This window comes from Pagrus major, chromosome 10 (assembly GCF_040436345.1).
Source record: "Pagrus major chromosome 10, Pma_NU_1.0".
NCBI classification, from domain to species: Eukaryota; Metazoa; Chordata; class Actinopteri; order Spariformes; family Sparidae; genus Pagrus; species Pagrus major.
In genome coordinates this window covers 486,134-501,127 of record NC_133224.1, presented here as the reverse complement: position 1 = coordinate 501,127, position 14,994 = coordinate 486,134, and the positions used below count along the sequence as shown (strand labels likewise).

At 43.9% G+C, this 14,994-nt stretch overlaps 1 protein-coding gene across 1 annotated transcript; it reads right to left on the bottom strand.

The window, feature by feature from the left end:
* Positions 1-3,229: 3,229 nt before the first annotated feature.
* Positions 3,230-8,655, bottom strand: LOC141003983 (Fc receptor-like protein 5). Its single transcript, XM_073475486.1, has 6 exons — positions 8,614-8,655; positions 7,896-7,931; positions 7,100-7,369; positions 3,955-4,194; positions 3,535-3,693; positions 3,230-3,339 (listed from the first exon to the last, which is right to left on the bottom strand). The coding sequence occupies exons 1-6, from the start codon at positions 8,642-8,644 to the stop codon at positions 3,230-3,232; spliced, it is 846 nt and encodes a 281-aa protein (XP_073331587.1). The 5' UTR covers positions 8,645-8,655.
* Positions 8,656-14,994: the final 6,339 nt, after the last annotated feature.

Genomic DNA, 14,994 nt, shown 5'->3' with positions numbered 1-14,994 from the left:
GTGTGTGATGGTGTGGTTCTGTCTGCAGGTTCATCTCTGCCTCCTCTTCTCTTTCAAACAGCCTGTTTCCTCCAAGCTGCTGTGGAGGAAACCACAGAGGCACTGGGTGGTTCACAGACAGGAAGGAGACCTTTACTGGCTGTTAAACTGCTGTTGCTCTCATTTCAGCAGCAGCATGGAGGACACATCTGTCCAGATTACCTGCCAGGTAACAGCTAACGCCTGTCCTCAGAGACAGAGAGGACAGAGTTCGGTCTGACTTCTCTCCAATGTCAACAGGCTCAGAAACACGTCTCAGATCAGTTACTTTATGACTTCTGAACCCTGTCCAGCTTTTAGGACTGCTGTCAAACCCAGTCAGTGATGAGCTTTTCTTATCAGTCACTGCAGTTTCCGAGAAATGAAAACGAATCCTCAGAGCTCGACATGGCGTCAGTGAGTCTGTGATCAGTCTTCAGAGAGAACAAGATGGTGTTTAGGGTGGAGCTTGTGGTCCTCAACTACCTCACCAACCGGCCACAGTATGTGAGGACTGAGGACTGTGTGTCGGACACAGTTGTCTGTAGTACGGGGGCTGCCAGCTCAACACCGGGAAGACCAAAGAGCTGGTGGTGGATTTAACCCTAACCCGAACCCTGGAGCAGCAGCATCTCAGCAGCAGACAGGAAGAGACTTGATAAACTTATCAAGAAGGAGAGGTATCACAGGTCCAAAGTTGTGTCTCAATTCAGGGGCTGCATCCTTCAAAGGACGCGGCCTTTGCGGAGGTACCTTCGAAAGCCTCGTCCACCGTTGTTAAATGGGACGGTCTCGCCTTCGGAGCATTTCCTGGTTGCGTCACCAGATGTTCCCGCCCCTTACCCTTACATCACGATTTCTGCTGCCCAGGCCCGCGAAAGTGACGATCTACACCACTTGATGTCGCCATTTTCTTTCTTTCTTTCTTTCTTCTTTTTTGGGCATGCAAAGGATCTTGGGATATGGGAGGCTGCGAAGGATAGTAGTGGTGCGTCCTCCAAAAAGAGGGAAAAGAAGGCTGCATTTGAAGGAGCCTTCGAATTGGGACGGCCTTCGCGTGGCGTTGTGACGTAATTGGCCTTCAAATGCGCCCTTCGAGGGCTGCAGCCCCTGAATTGAGACACAGTCCAAGTGTGTGAAGGAGAGGTATCGCAGGTCCTTCCTGCTGCTCACTCCACAACCAGCACTGCTCCAGTAGATCTCACTGTGCACTGTGCAATAAAAACTCTACACATAACTCATTTCTCATTTTGGTTTGCAGTAACTGGGCAATTTTCATACTCATATTCATTATTTATTAACAACAATACACTGCCACATTGTTTATAATTGCACTGTTTATATTTGTACATATTATGTATATACCATTTCTATTGCTTACCTTTTTATTATATTGTTTATTTTTTACTATTACTATTGTTTATTGTTATATTGAACTGTCCTTTGGCTGCTGTGACACAGAAATGTCCCTGTTTGCGGGACTAATAAAGGGATTCTGATTCTGATTTTGAAGATACTGAACCCCAAATTTCTCCTGATGAGCAGTTGGCACCTCGCTGACCTCTGCCATCAGTGTGTGAATGGGTTGTAAAACACTTTGAGTGGTCAGCGATGGAAGGTGATGATAATCTGAACTCACCTTAAACTGAAATGTGTTAAAAGTCTGTTATTTGGTTGGATAAAAATATAAACTGATATGTTTACTGGAAATGTTTTTTTTCCATGTTGTGTTCAGTGTACATTTTGTGTTTTGCTATCAGGTGTGTTGAGCCTCATTTATCAGATGGTAACATCACCTCCTGAGTGAAGGCTACCAAGTCATCAGTGTTCTCAAATAAAGTGACTTTCATCTCCCTAACCACAGACTCAGTTTCTGTCTGTTGTTCTGCAATGTCTCTTCTTTTCCATCTCTCTCAAATGTACGTTCATGAAGTAAAGTACATTTCCCTCCATTCAGCAGTCACATAAAGAATTACAGTACATCCCTGCCATGGGTTCAGGTTTTGGGTGTGAGCTCAGCTTCTGTGACCTCCCAGCTCTTGCTTGCCCACCATGGCTGCCGCTCTGTGTTGACGTCTCAGTGTGCCACCTGGTGGTTGTTGATGCACACTGTTCCTGACATGTGCGTCTCTCTAATGCTCATCACCACATTTCTGACTTAAAAACCCAGCCACCACTAGTTGGAGACACTGTGCAGGAGAGGGCAGCACATATATTCTCTTTATTTTATGTTTTCTCACAGGACGGCTGGATGAGCAGGAACAAGTACACTTCTAAACATTAGTGAGAGATATTTGAGGTTTTATATCCTCACAACTGAGCTGAAGCTGTTCCACAAACAAACACAACCAATTTAATAACTCTGATCCACACAACTCTGCATGAAGCAACAAATATACTGTTGGACAAAATATCTGCACCCACCTCCCAAAATCTCTGACTCATTTTGAGTATTTGAGTTAGAGTTTTTATAATGACGCCGCTGAAATAAGACTGACTGACATGTGATGTGCACCATTATTGAAAATGTGACTCATGATTCAACATATTATCATCGTCTGGTGTCAGAAAAACAAAATAAAAACTGCAATCAATCATAATATTGAACTGCAACACTTGATCACAGTTACAATTCAGTTGTGGTGACCCAGTTTCTATAGAAACACTGATCACACACACACACACACACCACAAAGACAGGCGACTCTCTCTACAGGCCACAACCAAACCACAACAAGTACAAGTACTTTCCATCTGACTCATCTGTAGAAAACACACAGATGTGAGGAGGCAGCGACTGCACAGACACCAGGAACTTCAACTGAAACAAACCAAACTTTATTCAAAATGTTCACATTAAAAGCATTGCTTATATGTTGCATCAGTGAACCGGGCAGAGGCAGATGGTGTTAGACACAGCTGTTTCAATGACAACAATACAACACAGCTCTTACAGCCCAGTATATGATGTTTAACTGATGAGCCTGTAAACTAGCAGAGCTTAGAAACCATAAAAAGGACTAAAGGAAAAGACAGCAATTTATTCCAGTAATGGATTACTTCTATTAAAAAAACAACTAAATAACAGAGTAGTTAAATTGCAGAACTAACACTTTATGTTACTCGTTACAATGAAAAAGTAATCCAACTGTACTCTAATGGATTACTTTGTGACAAGTTACCCCCAACGCTAGTCACAGATGTGTTCAGCTCAGAAATGATGCACGGTGCTGACCCTCATGATGTCATCAGCGTCCTCAGCCACACCCTCCTCAGCTTGGTTGGGTGGTGCTGTTGCCATGGAGACGGATATGTCATTTCCTGTCAGAGGAGTTAATCATAAAATTCAGATTGATTTTATAAACAATATAAGAAGAAGCCAGAGTATCATACTGAATACTAACAATCATCACTGCATGACTATAAGTGATAGAGATGTTGTGCAATGACTGATTGATTGATTGATTGATTGATTGATTGATTGATTGATTGATTGATTGATTGATTGATTGTTACCTGTGGACCTGGGTCGATATAAAGACACCATGATGACAGTGGAGATGCAGTACGGACAGAACACCACCAGGTGGAGGACCAGTCTGAACATCAGCTGGAGGGGGGTGGAGTCAGGGGGCGGGGCTGCAGATGGGGGCGGGGCTGTGGTTGTAGGTTTACCTGTGGAGAGAATCCCACCTGGTCAGGTGAACATGTGGATGAAATGAGTCCTGAGATCAAAAGCAGTCCGGTTCAGTTCAGTTCAGTTTGGTTCTGTCACCTTCTCTGTGTTTCCACTGAAGTTCTGTTGGTAAAGAACTTTTTGAACCTTCAGTGATGAAAAACAGAACGGTTCTTTTGAAACAGTTTTGTAACGAACTGAACCAAACTGCACTGAATCGGACTGCTGGGTGGAAACGGGTCTACAGGGAACCTCCTGACCTGTGACAGTGATCCAGCTGGGTGGAGACTCTCCATGTTCCCTGGTGTGACACTTGTAGAGGCCTTCATCAGACCTGGAAACATGGTGGATGGTCATGTGACCTGTAGGCTCAGTCCTGATGAAGGAGCCATCTTTATAGAAACCAGCTGAGAGGTTGGAGGTCTTTGTTGTACAGGTCAGAGTGACATCATCTCCCTCCATCACAGGGAGGACAGGACTCTGCAGGATCACTGCTCCACCTCAACACAGAGAGATTTTATTCATTTTGTATGTTATTTTGAAAAGTAACTGGCTGTACTACGTCTTTCTGCTAACTTGTCTGGCTCAGTCAGCTCTGAGTGTTTTCTCCATGGAGCAGAGCGGAGAGCTGCTTCTGCTGAAACACGCCATGGTGCAGCCGGGGGAAATATGAGTATTGTCTCGAATGGCTGCAGTTTCCATTTTAAAATGGAAAAAAATCACATCATCCTGATGACCTTGCTCACTACCACCACCTCCTGTCTGACTTCTCATCAACTGTGACTGAGTCGCTCCGGGCCACCAGAGCCTCGGCCCACTCATCAGTCCTCATCCTCCTCATCTTATCCTCTGTGTTTGACACAGTCAACCACCAAATCCTCCTCTCCACTCTGGCAGAACTTGGCATCGCTGACTCTGCTCTAACTTGGTTCACATCATACCTGACAAATCGCACCTTTCAGGTCACCTGGAATGGCTCCTTGTCCAAACCCTGCTCCCTGGAAACTGGTGTCCCTCAAGGCTCAGTGCTAGGACCGCTTCTGTTCTCACTATACACTAGATCACTAGGCTCTGCAATCACATCACATGGATTCTCTTACCACTGTTATGCTGACGACACCCAACTGTTCCTCTCCTTTCCCCATCCTCCAATACCCACGTTGCAACGTGAATCTCAGAATGTCTGGCAGACATCTCCACTTGGACAACTGCGCATCACCTCAAGCTCAACCTCAGTAAAACTGAACTCCTCTTCATCCCAGGGAAAGACTGCCCTCACATGGACCTGTCAGTCACTGTCGAGGATGTCACGGTATCGCCTTCATCAACTGCGAGGAACCTGGGAGTGATCCTTGACGACAGACTATCCTGCACCCCCAACATCACCACGGTGGCCCGATCCTGCAGATTTGCCCTCTACAACATCCACAGGATCCGGTCTTTCCTCACAAAGGAAGCGACGCAACTCCTGGTCCAATCGTTGGTCATCTCCTGCCTTGACTACTGCAACTCTCTCTTGGTTGGACTCCCAGCCTCTGCAACTAAACCGTTGCAATGTATCCAGAACGCTGCAGCGTGCCAGGTTTTCAATCTACCCAAATTCTCCCATGTGACCCCCCTCCTCCGTGACCTCCACTGGCTTCCTGTTGCGGCCCGCATCAGATTCAAGACCATGGTGCTGGCCTTCAAGGCCGTCAACAGAACTGCAACCATCTACCTCCAAAAACTGGTCAGACCACACGCCCCAGCCCGAGCACTTCGCTCTACTACATCAGCTGGCCGGCTGGTACAGCCATTGCTAAGAGCAAACAAAGGTCGCTCAGTGAAGTCCCGACTCTTCTCTGTTCTGGCACCTCAGTGGTGGAACAAACTCCTGACCAATGTCAGGACAGCAGAGTCACTCGCCATATTCCACAAAACACTCAAGACTCACTTGTTCAGACTTCACCTCAACCCCGCATAGCATGACTCCCTAACCCTTCAAACTATGACACCCTACCTCCTCCAGTCAGTTTTGGACTTGAAGGTCTTGGTGGTCAAGTAAGCAATAATACATAATATACAACGTCCAGTCAGACTTTGTGCTGACAAACATTTTCCATGTTATAACACATCATGACTTTTGGACTGTTATTAATGTTGTCACAGTGTCGCGGTTTGGTTAGCTTCCGGCATTTTTGGTTGAAATAAGGATGTAACGTAAGTGATATCAGTTATGTACGTACTCACTAGGGTTGGGCAATGTCAAATTGTCATATGACGAATTTGAGTCCCCTCAGAGTTGTCGTAAGGCAGCAGTTGGGAATTAGCTCACCACTGTAGCCGCCACTGTTAACCCTATTTCCAGTTACCACCGCCATACATCCCTGTACCAGGTTTAAAAGCATCCTCGTCTTTGCACCACATGTCTGTAACTTAGCTTTGTTCAGCCTCATATGCACAAAACAATGTTGGTCGACTAGCCAAGGAAGCTAAGCTACGAAAACTGTGTATAAAAATGACATGACTGAGAGAAACAGCGGTCCACGGGAAAAGAAACACTGATGCCGTAAATTTAACAGAGTGTCTTCGGTTCTCCTAACTGAGCTGGTTTAATAAGAAAATAATAAACGGGACATGGAGACATAACGTTAGTGCACTGAGCAGCAACATGCTTCTTTTCGTTTCCTCTCCCCACATATCAGAAATTACAACAACTCTTGTCTATGGCAACTCTGAGGGGGACACGCCTTTCTCGCTACTTGCACTAGAGGAGTAACTACAGCATGACACTTAGAAGGATAAAGCCGCTGACCAGGCTGCTGTATTTGACATGTTGGGGGCGAGTGGGGGTAATCTGGGGGTAACTCCAGAATAACACTGGCTGCATGTATGTTGCGCAATGGCTCCACTGCAGTTTTGCTCTGTGATCCCTCGTCCATCAACACCTACCAGCTGTGTTTGGGTGCAGTATGGTGCAGCACTGCTGGACAGCTGGAGTGGCGAGACTGAGGAGTTCCCACAATAATTACAGAATCACGCGCAAGAGCAATTATACATGTACAACAAACAGACAAAAGGTTAGTGTTCCCAACCGAAGGATTAGAAGAAGGGTGGACTTGGATTTGTCTCTTTTTTGAGATTTTTGAGTGTTTTATTCTGAAAATTAACCAGATGTTTTGATGTTGTTTCGTTGTGTGACTTCCTGTCTGCTTCTGTGCTGAATTCGGCTGAATTGTTGTGCTGTGCTCCGGCATCCGGTAGACATAGCTTTGCGTATCTGATACGGAAGAGTCCGGACTGCCAGAGCTTCAACAGAGTAGATACACAATGCAGCGGAGCCAGAGGAAGTTAACACATAGACTAGAGTGAAGCCTATCAGCTCCACTGCCATGGCGGAGCGGAGGTGGACTTGCCTCATCTTACCAGAGACAGTGATGTTGATGCTGGTACTGGCTGCTCCCTCTGTGGACTCACACCAGTAAACTCCACTGTCCAACGGGTCAATGTAGCTGATGATACAGGAGGAACCAGCTTTTCTTCCCCAGTCAGGTCCACACTGAGTCCTGGTGTCTCCGGTCTTGGTCATGTTCCTCTTCACCGTCCATCCATCAGAGCTGCCGTCCTCCTCACACCTCAGAGAGACAGACTGTCCTTTAAACAGCTGAGAGCTGTCAGGACTCATCTTCAGAGAGGCTGGAGGGAAATAATTTTATTTTTATCAAAACTGAATGACCTGCTGAGAGGTAGCTTGAAGTTTTAAACAACCAGAACATTTTTCTTGTTTCCAGAGTGTTGGAGCTCCATATGGAGCTGAGTTTTTACAGTTTGTCTAACATGTTAGTACACCTCTGACGATACCTAAACTGCTGGAATAAGTATCAGGAAGTACAGCAGTCGGTGTACCGAGATGATGCCACATCTTTCATTCATTAGAAACAGGACCCGGTTACTTCATACATCTGCAGGAAACTAACAGATTTTAGTAGCTAGGATCCATAAACAACAGGCGACTTCTGTGACTTAAAGCTCATCCGTAGCGTAGCATAACATAACATACAGGGTGTCGGTACAAAGTTCAGGTATCAAGAGACAATCATTACATCTCATGTAAGAACTATTTTCTTTCAGAAGTCATGATTTGATTGAAAGAGGAGTTTTCTCTGTAACTTTGCTCTCATTAGGTAGCAGGCGGTTGCTGTCAGAGGGAACATTCACTAACCTCGGGTGGCCATGCAGCACAGCATCATGGTCAGCCCTGAAGGGAAGAGAGACAGGTTGGTGTGAGGTTTTATATTTCACACAAGAGACACTCACAGGAATGTACACAGTACCATCCAACTAGAAGATGAACTGTATGTGTGTGTGTGGATACTAAAACCACACCTGTATCATGTTAAATACATGTTTCTGTAGAGAGTCGTGTTCCACGAGGAAGCATGTATCATACTTGATGAAGAAGCTCATGATTATAAGGTAATTAAAGCTCCTGTTGGTGAGAAACTCGTCAGATACTGATGCGCTCGGATCATAGGTCGGGTCGGCCGCCATCTGAAAGCGTCAGTATGAGACTTGAGCTTTGAGTTGAGATGAGAATTATTTGATGAGGTTAGAAAATGTCTGAAGACAGTACATCAGATATTTAATACACAGAAACTGAACTCATGTTTAGGTTGGTTTGCTGACAGTTAACATTTGATAGAGTTATTGATATGATATCAGTCATCATCAAGGGTTTAGTTATCAGAATATCACAACCGAGTTAAGCTGATGTTACTTCCTGCTCTGAAATGAAAATCACTTTCTAAATCGATTCAACTGCTAAACGTCTCCTTTCTCTTCTTCTTTGTTTTTTATCAGTCAACATTTAATGATTTTTAAATGTCAGTACATCCTAATCAGACCTTTCAATCACATAATGTTCATCAGATTGTACTTACCGAGCAGCCATTGTGTGGATGTTTGTCCCATTGTATCACTAACAGATATGAGTTTAACCAAGCTTTCAGTCAGTGCACCTAAACCAGCCCACTTCCTGTAAGAACTCAGAGCTCTGTGGCTTTGACAGAAACAGAGTCTGTTTAGTTTATTAGACACAGACCAGTGGGATGGTAAAGAGAGACGCAGGATAATGAGCTCAAACACACCTCAAAGCTTTCACACAACAACTGAAAACCAAAGAAGACCAAACTGTCCTGACTGTCCTGGACCATTACTTTAATTAATTATTACTTAAGTCACAACTTTTGTGATAATTGTGTGTTTGATTGTTATATATGTTCCATGCCAATTGAAAAAAAATTAAAAAAAACACTTATCAGCAGCAGTTCATATCTTAAAGTTCTCGTCTTTTCCTTAGAATATAGATCAGTTAATATTTTGATGGTATAACAATGTGGTAATGCTCCATCACACATTTTAAATGTATTACACAGTGAATATTGAACTGAAGCTTGAAAACGATTGCAAATCGAATCACAATCGAAATATTGGTCGGAAATCGTTGAGCACTGTCATGGACTGTCCTCCACAGTCACCTGACCTCCACCACAGTCCACATTTATGGGGGCACCTGAAGACTGAGACAGTCAAGAAGCTTTGTGAACACTGTCACATCATGCTGGATAACATAAGTCGGCAGGTTTTACACTCACTTGTGGAGTCCATGCAGCTGGAGTTTTCAAGATGGCGCCAATGACGGCAGGCCGTCTGCGCAGTCTGTTATTTGCTTTTGCCCTATTTCTGTCTATGTGCTGGCAAGATGTCTCTGCTCTACTCATCTATGATCACCAAATAGTTCTTGACATCCGAGGACAGACGTTGTCAAGGCTTGTTGTGATAGATGGGACATCAAAACCTCCTCCCCTCCTGTCAGATATACCGGCGTACCTGCGCCGCTTACCTGCTGCTATACCTCGCAAGAGACGTTTCAGGAGACGGGGAAAGCGCGGCAGAGTGCTGGTGAAATTTAAGGCTTACCTGGCGCCCACCTGTGTGACGTGTCCTTTTGATGGATGCTACATCCCTGCTGCCCGACGACTGCTGGACTTAAGAGGCCGATGGCTCCGTCCTGTTGTCCCTGGCTTGCTGGATGTCTCTGACCTGCTGGCTCCGCTGTCTCCTCCCGGGCGGTTTCAGGTCCACAGAGGCAGCGTTGATTTTTCTAACCTTCGCCCGCTGAATTGCGTTGTGCCTTCGGTCAGTGAGTCTTCCACTCTTCGCTTGGCTCTGATTAATGCTAGATTGCTAGCAAACAAGACATTTTTGCTGAACGACTTCTTCACTTCGGGTGAGTTGGTTTTTATGTTCCTGACGGAAACCTGGCCTCGTGCTGGTGAGTTCACACAATTCTCAGAGCTTCTCCCTCCTCAGTGTGACTTTCTCAGCTCCAATCGGACCACCGGTAAAGGTGGGGGACTAGCAACTGTATATAAGTCCTCTTTTCACTGTTGGTCGGTTCCTTCTAACAGCTACTCCAGCTTTGAACTGCAACTCTTTGAAGCAAACTTTCCCGTGACCGTGCTGTGTGCGGTGGTTTACCCTCCTCCCAAATATAATAAGGATTTTATTCAGCACTTTGCCAACTTTGTGGCAGGGGTTGTGCTGAAGTATGATCGACTTTTAATTGTTGGTGATTTTAATATACAAGTGTGCTGTGAGTCCAGGCGTCTGGTCAGGGATTTTCTAAATCTTATCGACTCTTTTAACCTCACCCAGTCTGTCGCTGGCCCGACGCATGAAAAAGGTCACTCCCTGGAATTGTGTTGTCGCTTGGTTTGTTGGTTGAAGTCAGTGAAATATGTGACACGTGTATCTCGGACCATCTGCCTGTTTTATTTACTTTGACTGGTTCCAGTCCAGATGCTTCAACTGGAGCTCCCGCGTGCCATCAGCAGTTTTCTGCTGCTTTTGGAGACACGCACAGGTGGAGTCGAACTATCAATCACAGTGTGCTTGTTAATCCAACCAGGTCAGCTAACACCAAACCTCACACCAGCAATCTAACCTTTGGGTTATTTAACATCCGTTCACTGACCAATAAGGGACCTCTGCTCTATGATCTACTGAATGACCGTAAGTTTGATTTCTTTTGCTTGACTGAGACGTGGCAGCAGCCTAATGACTTTTCACACCTTAATCAAACTATTCCTCCTGGATTTGTCCACTCACAACCCCTGTACCTCTGGCAGAGGGGGCAGCCTGGCGATATTATACAATCAAAAATGGATAGTGTCCTCTATTATAGTGCCTGTGTACCCCTCATTTGAGTCCATTGCTCTTCAAATCAAGGGCCCTACTCCTACTATTCTGGCCACTATTTATCAACCACCCAAGCCAAATAATGGCTTCCTACAGGAATTCTCTGCCTTCTTAACAACCTTATGTTCTGTGTCCCCAAAGTTAATATTGCTGGGTGATTTTAATATCCACTTGGTTAGCATCAATAATGTTTTTACAAAGGACTTTACTTCTTGCCTTGACAGCTTTGGACTACAGCAATATATTGACTTTCCGACCCACTGCAAAGGACACATTCTTGACCTAATCTGCTGTTCTGGTGTAACCCCTCAAAACTGTTGTGCCTCAGATTTGCCTATCTCAGACCACAAGCTAATATCCTTCAATGTCAATCTAAGATTATCCAACACTAACATGCCTTGCTCTATCACATTTCCAAACATCAAAAATATTGACCTATCGGCTCTCTCTAATGAAATTGATGACTTTCCCAGCAGAGACAACTTATCCACCACAGATGAACTGGTATCCCACTACAATATTGGACTTCATCGACTGTTAAAACTCTTGCACCTCTGAAAACAAGATCTGTTTCCTTTGCTCACTCTGCTCCTTGGTTTACACCAGCATTACACCAGCTCAAAACTAAAGGCCGTCGTCTGGAACGCCTTTATGTCAAAACTGGCCTAGCAGTGCACAAAGAAATGTATAATAATCACGTACTCCAATACAAGGATGCTCTTTCTTCAGCCAAAACCACATACTACTCAACCTTAATCAGGACAGCGGATGGGAACACTAGAGCCCTATTCTCAACCATCAACAATATCCTGAAACCACCTGATGCTCTACCACCTCACTTACTCACAGTGCGATAAATTCATGACCTTCTTCAATGCCAAAACTGAAAACAGCTTCTCTCCACTGGCTTCCTGTCCGCTTCAGAATTGATTTTAAGGTTTTATTGTTTGCTTTTAAGGTTTTAAATGGCTTGGCACCTCCATATCTATGTGAGCTTATCAACATTTACTCTCCAGCTAAAGCTCTGAGGTCGTCCTCTCTGATGGCTCTCAACGTCCCAAGAGCCAAACTGAAGAGTAAAGGTGACCGAGCGTTTTCAGTGGCTGCTCCTAAACTGTGGATCTCTTTGCCTCTGCAAATTAAATACTGTTGTTTTGTGTCCCCTGTTTGTTTGATGTATCTATTTTTACTGTGAATTCCTGAAGCTGTGAAGCACTTTAGTCAACTTTGGTTGTTTTTAAATGTGCTATATAAATAAATTTGACCTTGACTTTGACCTAGGAGTGCATGAAGAATGAACTGAGATATTCTGACATTCAGGGACATTTTTCACTCAAACTTTTAAACTGATGTTAACATTTGTAATAAAAAATAGACGTTTCTTGACTTTAATTTCTTGAGAACTGCTCCTGACAATCAGCCCTCAATATAAAGACAATGTTTTTGCCTGTAGTGTATAGTTGTATATGAAGTGTACTCTGTATACTCCATGAGTAGATTATTAATTAAGAACTGTAGCTAAGGACAGAAAATTATAATGAAAATCAAAGTAAGTCTTGACTGAAGGATTGCTGATAAATACAGTGATGCTTTACGTGTGCTGCTACCTGAGGAGCCTCAAAGCTCCACGAACATGACAGCTCCCTGTGCAGACAGACCAGCAGATGTCAGCAAAGAGCAGCTCAGCAGCCAGCAGATCTCCTCGCCCTGTCACCAGGACACACAGGAGCAGGTGAGTTTGAGTTCTTTGTCCTAAAAGAGGCCATTACTGCTACAGCAAATAGGACAGTTAGGTAGACACATGACAAAGACTAGCGATGAGCTTCTTTTGCATTGTTTATGACTTAAAACCCAGGCAGCAATTTTTCATGAATAAAGCAAAATTAACTGATTATCATTTTCATCATTTCTAAGCAGTAGAACAGGAGAAATAATATAAAACATTTGTACCATCCTGGGTTTTATTATAAATATGTTAACAGGATTAAATTAGTTAGTTTGTTAGTTTGTGGAGCTTTAGTTACTAGTTACTTCTAATTACGGAGGATAAGGATTAATACAGTCGAAGAAAATAAAACTTCAAGTCAGGTTAGCGTATTAGGGCTGACTTCATCATTTAATCATTTCAACAAAGTAAAATAATAAAGAAAACGTCATCTTTCCCGTTGTAAACAACTTGAGTGGCCATTCCAGTAGATTTTTCTGCTTCCGCTTTACTGTTCAAAGAGATGTAGACGCGCAATGGTTTTTAAAGTGGAGACGGCGGGACCACAGTGGCTGTATCATTACTTTCAATGCTTGTCTATCAAGTACATTTAAACACAGCAGCAACAGGATGTGCAGCAGCGAGGCTTCTTATGGCTAACTTTAACTAGTAGCCCAGAAACTTTTCAGAAAAAAGGCTTTTTCTCTTCATCCGGTTGTGATGGCATCCTTTCACATGGCGAGATGTGCTCACCGTGGTTGTCTTTCTTATGAAGTAGAGTAGCAACCTGCGAAGAGCGACCGAAACAAAGTCAGCAGTCCTGATTTCTTCAATGATGTGCTCTCTGAAAACTTGCCCGTTCTTGTCAACCTCCTTGTTATCTTCTGATCTCTGTCCTGTAGCCTTCATCAAGCTGAGCAGCAATATTTATTCAAAACATGTCAAGACTCGTGTCATTTTCCATGCGGCTCTTAGCTTGTTTATGCCTTTTCACTTTTTTTGCAAGAGCTTTCATCCATGCTGGTTCGGTTCCTGCTGTCTGAAAAAGGAGGCAAGGAAAGCAAAATAAAGTGCCGACCTCACTGCATGTAGTTAGAGACGGCTTCTTATCAAAGGGGAGGTGTGCATGTGCGCATGTTGTCCTTGTCTCCTCTCTCCCATGGTGTCCTCGTCTCCTCTTTCTTCGCATGGTTTCCTCAGGTCTCTCCACAAATCCTCGCCCTGTGGGACAAAGAAACAGGCAAAAGACGCAACATGGAAACAATTTAGGTGAAATGGGAAGAACCCACTGAGGAGGGCCGGTATTTCAAAGCTTGTAACTGTAAATCTGGGACAGAACAATCCGCAGAATGAAACCTCATTCGTTCTCAGTCGATGATCCCCTCCTGTTACTGTACTTTTATCTGTAAGTGTGTTTATTGTGTTTTGTTTTGAAATGTTGTGTCTGTTGGATGTTGTGGTGCCAACAAGTTATGATGTTGAACTGAAACTAGACTTTGAGAAATGCTTTGTTTGTATTTGTCCGTTTACAGCAGGTTTTCTTTTAAGTTTAAGTGTAATGAACATCTTAGGTAACTATCTGTGAGAAGTGAAGCCTACTGTAGGATATTTATATCAATCTGCCTCAAATCTCTCTCTCAGGTAGGATCCAAACATCCTGAACAACCAGATCTCTGCCATAACATTTGAAAAACCTAGAAGCAGCGTTTTTAACTGCCCACCATCCAGGACCTGTACTCATCCAGAGTCAGGAAATGGGCAGGAAACATCTCTGCAGACCCATCACACCCTGGACACAATCTGTTTGAACTCCTCCCCTCCGGCAGGCGCTACAGAACCCTGCTCGCCCAAACAACCAGACACAAGAACAGTTTCTTCCCCCAGGCCGTCGCACTGACGAACACTGGATCAGTCACCCAGTGTCAGTGACGCCCCGACTCCAAAACCATCCACTCAGTCTTTACATTTACAGACTACATTGCACTTTATATATGTATTTCTACCTGTACATAATTGAACAACATATATCCTTACTGTAAATAATATAATATATATATACTTAAATATATATTTATAATAGACCGGACTTCTGAACATTTTTTAACTTACTGTTCTTTGTTGTTCTTGTTCCTTCTAGTTGAATGTTGTTATGTTTGTTATGTTCATGTTTACGTCTATGTACATCGTGTGCGAAGAAAAAACCAAGTCAAATTCCTTGTTTGTGTTTCACATACTTGGCCAATAAAGCTGATTCTGATTCTGATTCTTTATCCAGAGTAAAGGTCGGACTTGATTACCAAATCAGAGCAAACAGGACAGTAAAGTAATAAAGAAACAGGCACAAATGTTTCTGTCA

Bases quoted from the DNA above. Each gene is read 5' to 3' on its own strand.
- LOC141003983 (XM_073475486.1), bottom strand. From the start codon at position 8,644: ATGGGACAAACATCCACACAATGGCTGCTCG. The intron at 7,932-8,613 runs GTAAGTACAATC...TCTTCCCTTCAG, and splicing joins ATCCACACAATGGCTGCTCG to GGCTGACCATGATGCTGTGC. The intron at 3,694-3,954 runs GTCAGGAGGTTC...TTCTCTCCACAG, and splicing joins CAGCTGGATCACTGTCACAG to GTAAACCTACAACCACAGCC.